The sequence below is a fragment of the Clytia hemisphaerica genome, unplaced genomic scaffold (assembly GCF_902728285.1).
Source record: "Clytia hemisphaerica strain Z4C2 unplaced genomic scaffold, Clytia hemisphaerica genome assembly, whole genome shotgun sequence".
NCBI classification, from domain to species: Eukaryota; Metazoa; Cnidaria; class Hydrozoa; order Leptothecata; family Clytiidae; genus Clytia; species Clytia hemisphaerica.
Window position 1 is genome coordinate 194,307 of NW_027104325.1, and position 18,198 is coordinate 212,504.

General features: G+C 35.7%; 3 protein-coding genes across 3 annotated transcripts in view; 2 read left to right on the forward strand and 1 right to left on the reverse strand.

Annotated features, from left to right (window-relative positions):
• LOC136817659 (neuroblast differentiation-associated protein AHNAK-like) overlaps positions 1-18,198 on the reverse strand; it is a 301,580-nt gene that overhangs the window by 105,783 nt on the left and 177,599 nt on the right.
• On the forward strand, positions 4,195-5,655 carry LOC136817642 (uncharacterized). The gene is made up of 3 exons (XM_067073962.1): positions 4,195-4,691; positions 4,943-4,983; positions 5,457-5,655. Exons 1-3 carry the CDS (start codon positions 4,195-4,197, stop codon positions 5,582-5,584), a joined length of 666 nt encoding a protein of 221 aa, XP_066930063.1. The 3' UTR covers positions 5,585-5,655.
• LOC136817643 (uncharacterized) lies at positions 5,739-8,117 on the forward strand. Its single transcript, XM_067073963.1, has 3 exons — positions 5,739-5,772; positions 6,702-6,760; positions 7,386-8,117. Exons 1-3 carry the CDS (start codon positions 5,739-5,741, stop codon positions 8,046-8,048), a joined length of 756 nt encoding a protein of 251 aa, XP_066930064.1. The 3' UTR covers positions 8,049-8,117.

Genomic DNA, 18,198 nt, shown 5'->3' on the forward strand with positions numbered 1-18,198 from the left:
CGTAGTCTTTTACAAATGTCCAATCCTAACCAAGGAGAATGCTTAGGTAAAATCAATTATGATTTAAAAAGGAATCGCGGCGAAGTCAAAAGAAATCGTGCTATTTCCATTGCATTTCTTAATCGATTCTCTCCTAGATGTAAACCCACCCATAATAATTTGTATGTAATTATTTTTATTCAACACATTAGCAATTACTATGAATTGTATGCTAAAATACTTTGTACATTATTTTTTGAATTAAATATATATCCAATAAATTTTCCTTAGAAACCCCCACTAACCCATTATAACTTGTAATATCAACTAACCTATTATAGTCTAGCATGCTATACGACTAATTCACACAAATTAGAAAATAAGCAAAAGATAACAGTATAGTAGGAATAGATTTATTCCCGGGGGGTACTTAGGCAAATGGAGGGTACGGTATGTGCTGTCCTTCAGGGTACCTTTTTTAGATTTCCAAAGTCCCGCTAAGGGTCGGAAAAATCAGAAAATCAAATTTCAGTCCCACTAAGGGTAGAAGAAATAGGAAAAATTTAACTTTTTACCCACCGAAAGATCGAAATTTAGTCAAAATTGGTAATGTTTTTCCCGGTAAGGGTCGTAAAATTCACAAAATTTTCCTTTGTTTTCTCCTTTTTAGTCCTGGTGATCCTGGTGCACCCCCCCCCCCCAAGGATCCAAGCTGACATTATGCCGTTAAAATCATCATATAACACCAATAATACTGTATTACATGGATTATAAATGACTCCAGTATAACTTTATCTTCTCTTTTCTAATTGTATGACTGGATGGTAAGGAGGTATAATCTCTTAGAAGGAGTCAACTTTTAAGACTTTCAAAAGTCTCTTTAAGAACACCCCTGTGTCACAGACCCGTTGCGACTCCAGCCCCACTGGAAAATTAAGCACAGATTTCGTCCCCGGTGGGAAAATACCCTTGAATTTCAGCCCCACTGGGAGATTGGAAGAATAGAATTTCTATCCCCATTGGGATTTCAATAGGAATTTTTATCCCCACTGAGGAAGAAAGTTCCACCGGGTTTTGAGACAGGGGTGTTTAAGAGTTACTGAAATATGATTCCACAAACCTTTCAAATACACGTTTTCTATACTACAAGAACAAACTATGAAGGACCTAAGGCTTAGATAGCCAGATTATTAAGCACAAGTTAAGAACATTTTAAGGCTTTGCAGGCCCTAAAACACCCGATTTCTAAGGATGTATAAATGGACAAAATGATTTAGAAAATGGTTTTGCTACCAACGGAAAACTATTTTTATACTCTTTCTAAAAGCATTGGTTTATGCTCCTTTAAATCAAGTGGTCAGGAGCTATGGTTTAAAGTTTAAGGCTCAGTATTTTGGCTTGTTTTGAACGCATATACGCGTCCCTCTTGGTCTAAGGGTTAACTTATTGATACTATTGGTTTGTATTACTTCGAATAAACGCCCCTTTTTAAACACCCCACCCGAACAAACACCCCTCCTTGAAGGAAAAATTCCCGAAACTAATTTTAACCCAAAGACAAAGCAAGGTTCCAGCAATTCATTTATCAAAGTGATGCTCCAACTTAAAAATTATTCAATAAACACCCCCTTCTTTTAAACACGCCCTCGATTAAACGCCTCTCCTAAAAACTAAAAAAAAAAGATAAATAACCATCCATCCATCCATGTTTATTCGAAGTAATACGGTATATCTTGGCCATAGAAGAACTCTTGCTTTTAAAAAGGTTCTGGATCTAGCAGCGCTGTATTATTCATTCATTTCTATATTTCTTACAATTTTTTGAATACACTCCCGTGTCACAGACCCGATGAATCCCCGCCTCACTGGACAAATTAGCCAAGAAATCGTCCCCGGTGGAAAAAATACCCCGAAATTTTATCACCGCTGGGAAAGTTCCCTTAGAATCATCTCATTGAATCGTTTGGATTTTGACAGCGGGCAAAAGTTCAATACACTGAAAAAGTTATTGGGTTGAAATTTGAACAGACACTGTCACGACAAATAAAGGATTCTATTCAGCGTGCATTATTCGAATACAATTAAATCGCCTTGGTAATAATCCAGGGTCTTCGATAACCAAAGAATCAGACTCTGACTCTTTTCTGTTATACTGTTGGCAAGAGAGCAAGATAACACCTACACGATCCTTCCCATAATATTATGTACAGTGACACAATGTTTATCATTTCATCTGTGGAACATCCTTTTGTCTTTAGACACTATCCATCGCCAGTATTTAAATCAGAAAGATCGGTTAGAGGATTGAAGATACTGTTTACGCAATAAAGCCCGGTCTCAACTTACGCGCGCTGCAATCACATTTTTTCGAGCAAAACTTTCACGCTATACGTCAAAAGAAAAATAAAGCAATTCCATTGGCCGAGCGCGCGCTACATTTTCATGACGTAATCTTTTTTCCAAGCAAAAAGGATTGAAGCCAAAAGGAGCGATCGCTGCGCGCGCAAGTGGAGACCAGCCTTAATATAATCTACTTAAACTTAACTTTGGGATATACGCTCTCCATCTTTGATTCTTTGAATCGTAATTTGATTGATTGAGACATGCGTGGTAAATCTCTTATAGAACGTCGACATAGGTTAGGCTAAAGCTCTATTCACGATAATTGTTTCGTTTCAGTGAATAAAACTAAAATTAAACAGCATACAGAATGAAGTACAATATTGCCTTCATCTTACTGGTGAAATCCATGTTGCACTTTTGTCAAGGATATAGTCAACAGCTAGCGAGTATATCGTTTGACAGGATTAAAGGATCGATTTTTTATGGATTGGATCGATTCAAGGGTGAATATAGTGCGGAATATTGTTTGAGTAAGAATGCCGTTTGTGATAGATTGTTCAGTGGCACTTGCAGTTGGTGTATTTGCAAGGATATGATGACCTTTGTTTCGTATCGAGATGGATGCAAGGATAGAAGAGATGCTGATGTTATTCTGGGAGGTTAGTTTTGTAATCTCGTCCCCGTGTATCCCAGGCTTTATTTACGTTACTGATTGAGGCTATCAGTAAGCATCAGAAAGCTGATAATACGCAGGGAACGAGGTTTGTTTTTCTAATCTATCTTTACCAGTAGCGTGGTGCGTCAACCGAAGAGGGAGACAATATTCGAAAGCTGGGATTTTATTGGCGCCCCTTTTAAAAAGTAAAATACCTTTGTGTGTAAAAAAGCAAAGAGGCATCAAAATCATTATTCAGAGGCGCCTTTTTCCAAGACTTGTTGCAAATGTTACCATTCTTAAAAGTTTCTTCTCCTATAAATTATCTCTTTTAATCCATTTGATAGTCTCAGGACAAATGTGCTTCGGAGTTCAAAATAACCAACAAGTTTACCCAATGTTCACCGTGGATGAATTGTTTAGCCAATGGTTTATATTGATCCCTCAAACGACATACTATGAAATCCCTACGCAAAACAGCACAGTACATTATGATGCTAATTCATCTCAATGTTGGGCTAAAGAAGTTTACTTAATCGATCTAAATGGAAAAAGGAATCTCCTTTGGTGTAATTACAACCAAGCAAAGTTACGGATTTTATCATATAATGATGGAAGACACTTTATTAAGGTGAATTCCAAGTTATGTAAAAAATGTGCGTTATTTTGCTCTCCGTTTCGTACCCAAAAAGAGATTACATTTTCCTTTTGAAAATCATCGGAAAGCATTGTTTAGAATTTTTCCTCAGTGGAAAATGGGATGAAAATTTTTATCAAAATCACAATAAGGATTGTTCCTAGGTCGAAAAATCCAGTGGGGATAGTTATGAAATGCAATTATTTTCCCTTGATGAATTTGAAGTGGAGCTGAAATCAAAGTCAATTTCCCAGTGGAGATGAAATTGTAGAGCAATTTTACCAACAGGAGCGTCCAAATTTCCCAGTGAATCTAAAGTCCCAGTCGGTCTATGACACGGAGATTTTTAAATTTAACAACTTTTTTATTCATTAAAGGCAACACAAACTGCATCAAAAGACGAATTCCTTCAACATTCTGGTAGAATTCTATTAGTGAACATTGACTGCAAACATTATTCAAACCCCATCCAAAAGACTTGCTTCATTTTTAAAATTGTTGGCACTTACAAAGGTAAAATTATTGATGACTTCATCTGTTTCCAATAGAACAGAATCATCATTTCTCGACCAGATCATAGATGTTTTATGTCTTCATGTTTATAACCCGAAGAAAACCAACTTTAAAAACCAATGTTCAATCTGTATTTAAAGGGCCAAAATATCCTGGAGAACCAACAAACAGACAATGCTTGACAACAACCCCTACAACAACAACCACCACAACAACCACAACTACAACAACAGCCACAACACCGACTACCACAGCGAAAACTGCAACCTCAACTGCAGCAAAGATTACAACACCAACCACAAATACAACCGAAGGTCCTGCCAATCTCACAACACAAGCAACAAAAACCATAACAAATCTTCGAACGATAACGAATCTACCACATACAACCACCCACAGAAACCAAACAACAATAGTACTTCCTGACAAAACCATCACTGGTCAATCACGTGGCACTGGAGATGACACTCAAACTTTGATCATCGTTGGAGTAATAGCCGTGTTTCTCATAGTTCTGGTGACGTTGCTTATCTTTGTTTTCTTCAGAAAACAAAAGAAACAAAAGTAAATCAATTTCCTTTTGTTCTAATGAATCTTACGATCATTTTATTTTTGACTGTTTGTTAGGTACTGGCCTAGAGGTATATCTAATCTGTGTTAAACGCAGACCAATAAATTGAATCGTAATTGGATTTTATTTCATATCAAGATGCTGAATAGCTCAAACAGACACTTGAGCTATACTCAACATAGGCAACAAATTGGTTCACCAACAATTGCTTTAACCATGTACCTTGATCTGTTATTTATCCCAGGAATAACAACGAAAGATCAATCTCAATGCGAAAACTAGAAGGTATGTCTGTTGCAAGTTTATTTAATATGAAGGGCTAATCAAATCATTTGATATTTTGGCTGTAATTTCCTTCTAAGTAAAATCCTCAAAATCTTTATTTTTAACTATATTATCACAATTTGAAAAATCAGAAATGGGCTTACACAGTTGTTACATCAAAATTCCATTATTTGCATGCTGAAAGTCGAATTTGGAAAAAAGTTACGCACCAAGTTTTGGAGGATTTTTCTAAGGAACATTACAAGTAGATAACATAACAATAACATAATAGTCTAGATATCTAAAGTCATCTGATTATCCGACTTGAACGCGTAAATAAAATATGTAATTTAAAGGATGAGCTAGGATAACAGATGAAATAACATTCAACAATGAACAACCTCTTCTCTTTAGCCTAACCTAAAAGAAAGTCTTAAGTTAAAAAAAATACCAGGGAAATACGATTGAATGCTTTTATCTTTTCTGTTCGTTAGCCTCCTCCACCTCTTCATCGTCATTTGGTAACGAAGACAACGAAGATGAAGATGATTTGTATGCAAACAACCAAATACCAGGTACTAACATAATAGTAGCCGGCACCAAACTCTTATTCGCTGACTGAAAAGATAACACAAAGTTCTTTCAAAGTTTTTTATTGTACCTGGGCTGGCACAGGCTACCTAATAGATACTTCTCGAGGTAATTCAACAGCATTACGGGCTTTGTTTTTTTTTTCGATTTTGATACAAAACCGCAAACTCTTGCAAACATTAATCATGTCTGACGACGTTGGTGTATCGTTAGCGGCAAGTCTATAACAACGAGGTTATTAATTATTTTATGCAATTTAAGAAGAGTGTATACACCTTTCGAAGGACGTGATACCATTTTGACTCTGAAAATTCCCAGCGAAAACATTATGTAATGGCTCCATAACATTGCCTAATCTTGGCGTCAGGATAACCCCACTGACCTTTATATAACCCTGGACCAAGCAATATCCGCCATCTTTGATTAGAGTTTTTTTAGAATTGGTAGCCAAGGAGAAGGCATTGCAATGCAAAAGTTAACGTCTAACGCCGCTACATCATCAAAAGAATTTGAGAAAATGTAGACCTAGCGCTCTCGATGCATTTACACCGCTATCGAGTAGTGCCGACATGAGGGTACCAACTTTCAAAAAACTCCGATCAAAGATTTTGCTTGGCTGGGATTGAGAAGCTTTCTCCAGGGTATATAAAGGTCAGTAGATAACGCTAATAGCATACCAATATCTTTGTGCTTGATTTTTATCTTTATTGGTTGCTAAGATTATGTAATGTTTTTGGAGTTATCCATTGTTTGACCAATTCCCATAATTTTAAGTACTTCAAACCATTGACTTCCAAGCCCTAACGGCTCGACTCGAGACTCCTGGATGGGAAAAGAAGCTACTTAATTTCCCATCCAGAACGCCCGCGCGTGGTTTCTACACAAAAGCCAGATCTAAAGTAAAGTCTACTGCTAGATTTCAAAAAAGCAGGCCTCAAAAACAAAGGAACTAGATACAATCCGTCGTCATGATTGCGGTGCGTTCTAAGCGCGTTCTAGATGGGGAATAAATGGCTTCACTTTTTCTTGCCCGAGAAAGGTTAGAGGTTCTACTCTAGCCCTTCTGGCTTTAAACTTAATGCTTCAAACCTACTATTTACCTTACGATGTTGAAAACAAGGATTGGTAGCCATTTTTTTCATCCGTAGGGACCATAAAGAGACAAAAGAGTGCCGACAACACATATGATTATGCAGACTTTTCACAGGTACACTGTTTACGTTATTTGTTGGCATTAGTAGGGGGGCCAAGCCTGGGTTCTCGTGACATCTTTTTTACAAACTAGCCATTTTTAAAAATTGCTCGATCGTAAAAAGGTTGCACGGGATCTCAGGCTTGGCCCCCTACTACATTTGGAAGATTTTGGAATTGAACCTATAATTGTGACATTGTGTTTTTGGTGACATATTTCGATTTTATATAAAAAGGTTCAAAATCAAGACAAACAAAGAATTAGCTTCAAAGTTAAAGTACGAATCTAATTATGGAGAGTTTATACCTACTTTCCCCCGATGGCTAGATCAATGTTTTGGTTCGATTTATGGAGATATTCGAATTATAGAGGTTAAGCTAAGAGAGAAAATTGACTGTATTACAAATTGCAAATGAATTGTGTGAAGATTTATTAACCGCTGAGACATCATAAAAAGTGGAACTTTCAAGTTTTCCTACGTTTTTGTTAGCTTAGGTTAAAAGGAACAGGTCTGGAGGGGGGCTTCTTAAGCAAAGCAAGTGACGGGTATGTTTCAAGTATTCCAAGTTCTTTCAGGATGTCTATACAATTGTTTCCAAGACTTTTCAAAAAATAATAGTAATGAGAACGTTTATTGTAGGTATCGAAAGAAATACCCAACAACAACAACTACGAATATGTCGAACAGAAGCCAAAGAAAAAGAAAAACAAGAACAAAAAGCAATCAAAAACGCATCCAGCAGATAATGAAGGGTACGAAGTCACTGGCCCAAGATTCGTAACACCAAATCTGATATACGAAGACTCGAGCTCAAATCTACCTCTGAACGAATACGAAGATGTCGCAACAAAACCAAAACCCGTACTGGATGAGCAGATCTATCAAGAGGCAGATACACCGAATCCAATTCATAAAAAGCCACAATCACCAAGAAAATTGAATGCTTACGAGGTTGCTGATTTACCAGAAAGTTCTGGTCAAGTGTCCGATTTACCTGGAGTGACGATAAAAAGAGAACAGAATGCCTCTTACGAGCCAGCTAATAGTTTTTTACGCGAAGAAAATGAGAATATTTACTACGAAACTGAACCTTCGCCTGCCGCTCAAAGTTTTCTCCAATCAGACACAGAGAACTTTTATTATGAAAAAGAACCGTCGCCATTGGCTCAAAGACAACAAGAAAATAGTTATTATGCAAAAGATGGTCTTCTTAACCAGGATCTGTCAGATGATAACATTTATACTGAACCTGATGTTGGCTCAGCTTCGCCAAACACACATATAAACCCTATCTACGGGTAGCTTTAAGACACTTTAACAGATAGTTTAGAGATTTACTCTTTCAGTTAACTATTCAAACGCAAATGGTTTCAAAAGATCTTAGATTTTTTAATTCTTTTTTAAATACCTAACGTGACTAATTTTCATGTGAAACAGTTTTCATGGTATTCGAAGGTAGAATGGTATGGTAAATTCGACGCTTTTTGTGAAAGTTATTCTTCGCGATTTGACATCCTTTTTGAGCCAGAATTCTATCATTTTTTCAAAAGCTTTCACAAATTCTAATCAAAAAAAGATTTATTTCGAGAAAATTAGTTTTCTTAAGATATTACACATAAATTCTCAAAATTGTACATTTTTTTATATTTAAGTGCATTGTAATAAATCAAAAATCTAATTATTTTTTTCTATCAGTTCATTACCTGGGAAAATGAATGCAAATGTTAACATATGCCAGTGGAGTACTTAGAAAGAAATTAGTAATGATCATGAGATTCTGTTTCCAACTCTATGACACTCCTGCGTCACAGACCCGTTGGGAGCGCAGCACTACTGGAAAGATTGACAAAAATTTTGTTCCCGGTGGAAAAATACCTTAAAATTCAGCCCCACTTGGAAATTAACTTTTATTTCATCCCCATTTGAAATTCAATGTTTAAAAATTGCACTTCAAAACACAAAACCATTGCCTCTGAACTTTATTAGCCTTGGAACAAAGGAATTTCTCCAATTCTCCAAATATCTCCATTGGGATTTCAATAGGAATTCTTATCCCAACTGAGAAAAAAAGTTCCACCGGGGCAGGGGTGTCGTATGGATTAGTTTCTTTATGCATAGATTCTTGTTACTCTGCACTGGCATGTATACTCATGAGGTCATGGTAAGACCTAAAATACCTACCCAGGTTGGTGGACCACTTTCATCAAGGTTTGAAATTGTTATCAAACTAGCTTTTAAGGCTAAAGGTAACTAAAGGAAACAATCGCATCAATATCATATAAACATTAGAACACAGTCACTTTTTCAGGCAAAAGGCAGAGTTGTTTTGAATGTTTCAGGTTTTAGGGTAAGCAAGCAGATCAGATCATCACATTTACTTTAATCCCTCTTGTCCCATGGGGGGGGCACTACCCTTGCCCACCGACGAACCTACGTGGGACTTTTGTAGAAAATTTTTGTTAAAATTTGCGAAAAAAATAACATGAAAGGGACTGAAATTCCAAAATCTTCTCAAAATTTCCCACTTTTTCCTAAATTCTCCCAAAAAGGTACCCTAAGAGGGTCTTATTTTTTTATTTTGGTGTTTTTGCGACCCTACGTGGGACTCATGGAGTTAAAAAAAGGTATCCCATGTACCCTAACCAGCAGCACATCCCCGTGGTACGTGGTACGTGGTACGCGCAGAATGGATGACCTGTCGTCATGAAATCTATGGTATTTTCCAGATAGAATAACTAATGACTTTCGTTTTTAAAGTTATTTTGGATGTAATTTAAAACTTCTATTTTGAATACAGTGTAAACAAAAGGTTTGCTATTTGATACTTATAGTACCATAACATGTTTAGGCTAGATGTTTACTTGCTGATAGAGTGTACACAAACTTATAAGAAGAATTTGGTTTGGAAAGTTTACAAAATTACAGACAACCTTCGATCATTTCGTTGCTTCTTTTTTTGTACGAGTCGTTACTCGATTATAAATTTTTTTATAATTTAGAGTTATAGATTCACTTTTTAATGATTGATTAGACATAGACCGGGATCTTTAATCAAACTTTGTGCACAAGCGTAAGTCAAATTCCTGTAAAGATAACTAGTTTTAGTGTTCTTAAGATCAACTTGAAAAAATACTACTAGAAGGATTATTGCGAAATTGAACTAGACTTGGCAGAATCAGAACTAAGAAATTTAATCTTTCGAAAATCTTGGTAGGTAAAGCAGGTTTTAATACTACTTATTGGGCTTCAAAAATGATAAACACTTTGTATAAGCAGTAAAAAAGAATTGTAAGTACCTGAAGACACTGAAGGGTTGTTTAAAACTCAAGCAGTAACAAATGATTCTTGTGACATTCATCATTAAAGGCTTTGGACTATGATTTTTTGTTTTAGATACATTGTAAAAAAACACCGACTTTAAAGGAAATCGTACCAAAATGAATCTACGATGGTTCAAAATATATGCAGTATTTGTTATTGTAACCATCTATCAAAGTGTTAATACCTTGAAAGCTGAGTTTCTCAGAGAAAAGATGTCATGGCTAGAAAAGCAGATCGTGTTTTGCACATCACAAGATCAATTTCAGAATATCAGACCCGGAAACAGAACGTTTTGTTCTTCATTGAATGCAATATGTATTCAACCTTGCACTAAATGTTACTGTCCTGATACAAAGCAGACATTCTTATCATACAAAAGCGGATGTCAAACATCTGGTTACTTTAAAGGTATTTCTTTATCTTTAATTTACTGGAGTACCCCAGTGTGCCTTTACGGCCAAATGACTTTTTAGAGTTTCACCCCTGCATCTCAGCTTTTGAGATTTGCTTCTCACATTCTCAGATCTAAAACTCTGCTTCACAAATATGAATCTTACTGCCTCAAAGACTTGAAACTCCGCATCTCAGATCTGTATATCTGCTTCTTACCTTAGCTTTATTGATAATATACTTCTCAGAGCTCAAATTTTAAATTCAGAGCTATGTTAATAGGGCTTAAAACTAGCAAAATTGTATCAAAACGGCTATGATTAAAAAAAAATCATGCCTGAAAATGTCTAAAAATGAAGATAATTGTGCAAAATCAAAAATTGCCAAAGCATCTACGAAGGAGAGTGTCTGAGATTTTGAGAAGCAGAGAAGAGAAGTTGAGAATTTGATTTGGCCGCAAAAGCACACTGATTACCCTCCTTCCTCTAGCCCGAACGGGAAGAATCTTACAAATTGCGAAGAACTTCCCGAACGTGCAGAACGAAGAAGATCCTCCCTATAAGGTATTACCTAAACGCTTTAGCGAGCGAGCCTATTCTTTCCAACTTTTTTGAAAATTACACCCCTGTTTCACAGACCCACTGGCCCCACTGGAAAATATGGCAAAACTTCGTCCCTGGAGGGAAAAATACCCTAGAGTTTCAGCCCCACTGAGAAATTGACTTTGATTTCTTCCCCATTCGAAATTCATTGTTTAGAAATTGCACACCAAAACCATCCCCACTGGATTTCTTAACTTTGGAGCAATAGAATTCTTATCCCCATTGAGATTTAAGTCGAAATTTTTATCCCGTATTCAGACTGGGGGTTAAATGAAGGCCACCTTCTTTAACACCCCATGTCGAATGTATTCGTCATTGGTCTTAAAAGGTTTGATTTTGCCTAAGCACCCCTGGAGCCCTTCATAGTGATTAGATATCATATTTCTCTTATTTTTAGAGAACTTGTTAGTATATCAACAAAAAAATGCTGGTGAAAATTACGTAATACCAACGGTTGAGTGGTTTACTGGTTGTTGGAAAATAGGTCTGGAATCATTTCAAAAGAACAGCTGCAGGATAGAAAAACTTGAATCCTTTGATATGGAGAATGATTCTTTTATCAATATCACAAATAGTAACCCGACATGGGAATTAGCTTCTGATGATTTAAATAAACCAAACTGTTTACAGGCAAGTCCAACTGAGTTAGTGAGTTGTGTATTCACCCCCCCTATTATAACCTGAGATCAGATCATCATTGATTTCTACCCACCACGCTAAAGCTCTAAAGGGATGCGCGAAAACAAAAGATCTGGCGAATATGCGATCTCCAATTTGGAAGGGCCGCACTCGTTTCAAAGGACTGGGAATGCCAAAAAAAGTTGCACGATTGTGTTTAAAAAGAGGGTGATTCTTGTAATGAAAGTGATTTTTTCTCCTCAGATGGTTAACCCTTTAAGTACCACGGTCCTTTTCTTCTAAATTTTTTAAGAAAATCTCTAGTTCGTTCATAGCTCGTTGGATAGCTTAGAGTCTCTTCTTTCTTTTGGGTGCCTTCGGCGGGGTGGACCGGGTTGAATGAAGTAGGCGGCGGACCTGAATGAATGACGGAAAGGTGTCCAGTGGTAAAACTCAAAATCAATTCGCTAGAGGACAAAATAAAGTATAACAGGGGGCCAAATTTGGAGGTGCTTGGATCACTTGTTGTTCGTTGACCAAAAATGGTCAAAAAGCGGTCAAAATCTCAAAAAAGTGGATTTTTGTCAAATTTTTATATTCTTTTGACCTTTTTGACTTTAAAATGTCGTTGGAAAGACTAACTTTTGAATATTTTTTTGCTTGACCATGAATAACAATTCAATTCCTACGAGCTAGACCAAAATTCACGATTTCTGACTCACACTTGGCATTTACAGGAGGGATTCGCCCTCCTAAAATAGTCCATGTCCATGTCCATGTCCAATATACTCGACATTAGCACTCTTGGGGTTGATTTTAAAGGGCGCCTTTAGTTGTTTACCGTGCACGTTTGAAAATTATGGCTAAAGTCTATTCACGATAAGTGTGCACGCTTTTTTCTTTTACCTATAACTTTTTGAGGAATTCTTCAATCTTTATAAATTTGGTATCATTGGAAAGATATTTGTGAGTGGAACAGTTTGAAATAAAAAAATCTTTAAAAAAATTCTAAAAATGAAGATGAAAATGAAGAAGAAAAAAAAGAAGATCTTGTAGAAAAGTGCTATAACTATCATTTTCACTGAAGTGAATCCTTGATCATCGAACGTCATCACTGTGAAAAAAATTCTCAAAAATAGCCATTTAGTCAAAAGATATCAAACAAAGTTATAAGCTGATTGACGTCTAAAAACGCTGTTTTCTGCAGTTTTTTGCTGTTTTTTTGGGGTCAATCACTTATTAACTTTGTATCAAAACTTTATATTGAATAAATATTTCAATGAAATTTCTTCACAGTGATGATCTCCTAAGATTAAAGAATCTCTCCAGTAAAAATGAAAGTTATAGCACTTTTCTACAAGATCTTCTTTTTTTTTCTTCTTCATTTTCGTCTTCATTTTTAGAATTTGTTTAAAGATTTTTCTATTTCAAATTGTTCCACTCACTAATATCTTCCCAATGATACCAAATTTATAAAGATTGAAGAATTCCTTATAGTAATATTCCTTAGTTATAGGTAAAAGAAAAAAGAGTGCACACTTATCGTGAATAGACTTTAATAACCCTGTTTTTAATACATAATTTCTCAGTGTCATGTAGATTAGGCCTTACAGCTTTAGCGAAGCGGGCGCAAGAAAGCTTACTGCATTCTGATTTGAGAATGCAAATCGCTTTAGGGAAGACCAGGTGGTATAAAACCAACAACATGAAATATCAAAAACTAGACTGTGAAATAGTTTATCGCCTGGATATTCAGGCTATACACAAAATGTATCTCTTTTTTTGGTTTGTTTAAGGCTTTTCTTATTTATTTGGCACTTTGAGTGTCAAATTATTCTCATCCTGATAGCCTGGTTTTTGACTTTTTACCAAACTTTTGCTATTTCGTCTATTTAAATTTCTTGAAATTTAGCACTTCCAGGCTCTACTTTGTCCTAGTTTCTAGCGTCTTTCTTACAAAATTGTGCTTATAAAAATAGTGTGAAGTATAACAAATTGTAGTGTGTGTCGTTTACAATGAATTCGTTCAATCTTTTAGTGTGAAAACAACGGTGGAGCATGCAATCGCTTCCCAAATCCAGCATCTCTCATCAAGTTTACATTTATATGCAGAGATGATCACAATCGTAATATAACAAAGACATTCTTATTGAAGATATCAGGTATACTTAAAACACTTACATCCCTATTTTAAATTCAATAAAAAAGATTGCACTTCAAAACCATAAGCTTCACTGGATTTTTTGACCCCACAAAAATACTTTTTTTCGATAGAAATTCTTATCCCCCACTCTTCGAAGAAGTTCTACTGGGACTGTGAGTTAGGGGTGTGTTTAACTTTGATCACTTAAATTTCATTAGTGGAACTAACTGTTGAGGCCATATCATCTACAAAACTAATGAGAGAGATACTAACACCAAAGTCTTTGTAAAAACACTGGTCTGGAAGCTTATTGTTTTAACTTTTTATTAGCTTTTCCTTTGTTATACCCCAAAAGATGAAAATCGATTAGCTCCGTTTTTGATCACGTTACCAAGTACTCCTCTTGGGATTGGTTTAAGATTTACACGTTTTTTTTTTAATTAGAACACCTAAAATTTGGCTGAGCCTGGATGTGCTTATTTTTTTAGCAATTTTCAGCCTGAAATGTTCTGAGATGCGTTCTTAAATTTTCAGACTACTCTAAATCGACAATATCATGCAAAATAAAGAGCACTTAAAATTGGTAAAATTTGGACAACATTTGACTCTCGATTTTGAAAATCCATTCCTAAGTTTGTTTAAAACTGCTTGAAAAGAGGAAAAAATTGTAGTTTCTTGTCATTTTTTTCCAAACTGAGGCTGGGCATATTCTTACGATGTTCTTAATTTTTCGACGAATTTCAGCCTCAATGTTCTTATAAACTGGGTTCTAATAAAAGAAAAAACGTGTAATAACATGATCAAAAGTGAGCAAAATAAACTCATTTCTCAAATGCAAGTTCAAGTAAGAAACAATGGAAAGGAATAAAAGGCTTCCAGACTGGGGTTTTTTATACCAACTATACTGACAGCCTATGTAGCGTATATAATTTTTGTTTTGTTTTTAAAGGTAAAAGAACACTTGATGTTTCACTTCCAACCACTAATGTTCCAACACAACAACCTTCAAATCCATCTACAGCGATACCAGGTAAAACTTGTCCCGGAGAATTATAATTATATGATAATATATGTAATTTTGAATCACATGAAAGTCCAAAATTTTTGAGGCATACGGTTATTCTTAACTGTTTTGATTTTTAAGCCTGAAAATGTTGGTAACCTTAATATTTTGGCCGTCAAAGCTGTGTGAAATGTGTATTTACCTTCAATAACCCCCGCAGTAACTCTCTATTGATATTTAATTATATATGATATGCAATTTCTGAAAGCTGGGATTTTGATGGCCCCTATTTAAATTGAAATATGTTTGTAAGAATTAGGGGAGCGAAGCGAGCACGAAAATTTCGGGTCGTTTTCTATTTTTTTGCTGAAAACTGCTAGTTCTAAAGTGTAAAGAATCAAAGGGGCGCTGAAATTAGTAATCTGTTTTGCTCCCCTTCCTTTTCTTTCAGCACCCCCAAAAAATTCGGCAACTGGGGGGCACCTACCTACTGCCCCGGGGAGGGGGGTACTAGGCTTGCGAGGTGACGGGTATGTCCGAGCCGAAAATCGACCCTTTGAGAGACAAAATTTTGGGGATTTTAGGACCCTTTGAGAGACTTTTTCCTAAATTTTGGTCCATTTTTTCCAGATTTTGGTTTGATTTTTACCAAATTTTGGTCAAAATTCTTGGAAATCGTGACCCTTTGAGAGAGAAATTTTTGATTTTTGTGATTTTGGGACCCTTTCAGAGACTAACTTTTGAATTTGTACCCCTTTGAGAGACTTTTGAGGAATTAGAAAAGGTACCCTTACCCTCGCACATACCCGGCACCCATTTTGCCTAAGTACCCCCCCCCCCCCGGGCCTACTGCCATCACGCTACTTGTAACGAGGCTAAATGACAACATTTTGATTTTTTCCATTCTTCTTTATGCTATGGATGAATTAAATTTCTGTAATGTTTTTTTATTGGACCTACCTGGAGGTCCTATAAATTAACCTGTGTTCGTCCGTCCGTCCGTCCGTCTGTCCGTCCGTCCGTCTGTTACCAACTTTTCTCAGGATTGAATCATAGGAATCTTTTGATTTTTGGTACAAAGGTGCAAAATAGTAGTGGCCAAAATGTGACGGAGCCCGATTTTCGAAAAAAAATTTTTTGGGGCAAATTTGGGCTAAAAAACGGCTAAAAAACGGGTTTTTTGGACTTTGTGAAAAATTGGATCATTAATTTTTTCTGATTTTTTGCATGAAAGTAGGCTAGCATCATTGGTAAAAGATGGCTCAAGCAGATTTTTGCAAAAAAATTTTGTTGGCTCAAAAAACGCATGTTTATCTATAAGAATCACTATTAATAAGCATATATCAATGTTCTTTAGTCAAATTACTCAATTTTTTTATGAGATAGATGTTTTTTTTTGCTCATGAGGGCTTACTTTTGAAGAATATGTGTGTTTGGACAGGAAATTTTGGTTGTTTGGCGTGTTTTTATAAAAAAACTGACCAAATTAAATATTTTTTTATAAGCACATTATCAATTACGTAGGTATTAGCTTTTCTCGAGATTGGCTCTTTCATTCTTTATGATTTTTTGCACAAAGTTGCATAACTATAAACCCTCGAATGTGACAGAGCCCGATTTTCGAAAAAAAATGTTTTTGGGCCAATTTGGGCCAAAAAACGGCTAAAAAAACGAGTTTTTTGGACTTTGTGAAAAATTGGATTATTGTATTTTTCTGATTTTTTGCATGAAAGTAGGTAAAAGATGGCTCAGGCAGATTTTTGTAAAAAAAAGAATTTTTCAACTCAAAAAACGCATCTTTATCTATAAGAATCACTATTAAAAAGCATACATCAATGATCTTAGCCAAATTACTCAATTCTTTAATGAGATAGATGTTTTTTTTGCTCACGAAGTCTTGAATATGAAAGAATATTTAAAGAGCATAAAATTTTGATTTCTAAACGTTTTTTTTATAAGAAACAAACGACTAATTTTAATAGATCGTCACTATTTGTATTCTGAATCATTGTTTACAGTCGTGCTGACGTAGATATCAATTATATGTGTTAAATGCATAACCAGGTAGGTCCATAAAAGTATCACTTGTTATAGATCAGTGTATGCTCTTAAAAGATGAGAAAAGGGATTGTGGGAAAGAAGGAACTAACAAACAGGATTGCACTCAAAGAGGTTGCTGCTGGAATGTTATACAAGGTCATAATTGGTGCTACCAGCCTAAAGGTAACAAAATTCTGGCATGAGATAATCATTTTTATTTTATTGCATTCAGTAGATTGCATTTTATTCGAAACTCCTCTATCCTAAATACGGTAAGATCCTCTTACACTCAAAAATCAGGCCAAAACATTATCCCAGTGTAAATAAATACTCTTAAATTTCGTCGCGATTGGGAAAATACACTGAACTGAACTCTCTTCCCTTCCCCCCAAACCTCCCTGATGCTCTATATATGGCATTTAGCTTTGATTTATAACCCCTATTTAGGATTTTCACTTTGAGCTTTAAGTTTTTTGCTGGTTTCACGGCTGAAAGTTATTCCCTTACCAGGTGAGTGTGATATACAAAATGGAAATAAACTTGACTGTGGATATCCTGGAATAACTGAATCACAGTGTCGTGAAAAAGGATGCTGCTGGGTTCTTCCAACTACCGCAAAATTTTCTCAGTCCAATATTCCATGGTGTTTTCATACAAAAAGTAAGAATTTGACAAGATTGAAAGTTTATATTATAGTAGAGATATTTTATAACACAAAGTTACTGTTGCTGTATCCCGGGGGGGGGGGGTACTAGGGTTGGTGAATGAGGGGTATGTGCGGACGGGACCTCCGAAAACCGACCCTTAGAGAGACCAAATTTTAGTGAAAAAGTGACCCTTTAGAGAGACTTTTTCGAAAAATTTTCTCTGATTTTCAAAAATTTCCTACCCTTAGTGAGACTTTTTTGTAATTTTTTCTCTCAAAATCACATTTTTTTTCTAAAAATCGTGATTTTTCCCACCCTTAGAGAGACTACTTTGAAATTTCCTGATTTTTGTAACCCTTAGAGGTGAAAAACCCGACCCTTACCGTCCGCACATACCCAGCACATATTTTTGCCTAAGTACCCCCCCCCCATCAGTAGCATTTTGTGTATATTATCTTTTTTTGCCATTGTCTGCATTGTAAACGGTATTATTATATACCGGTAGGCAAAAACAGACATTGATAATTCCTGATTATACCATGGCAATTATGCCACGGTAGATTTTTTTTCAAATTTTACTTTCAAAGTTTTATTTTTTTGTCACTCTTGTTATCAAAGAAATTTATTGAAATAAATCTATTGTCGATTTCATGAACAAATTTTATGACTCAAAAGTAATTAAGAAAAT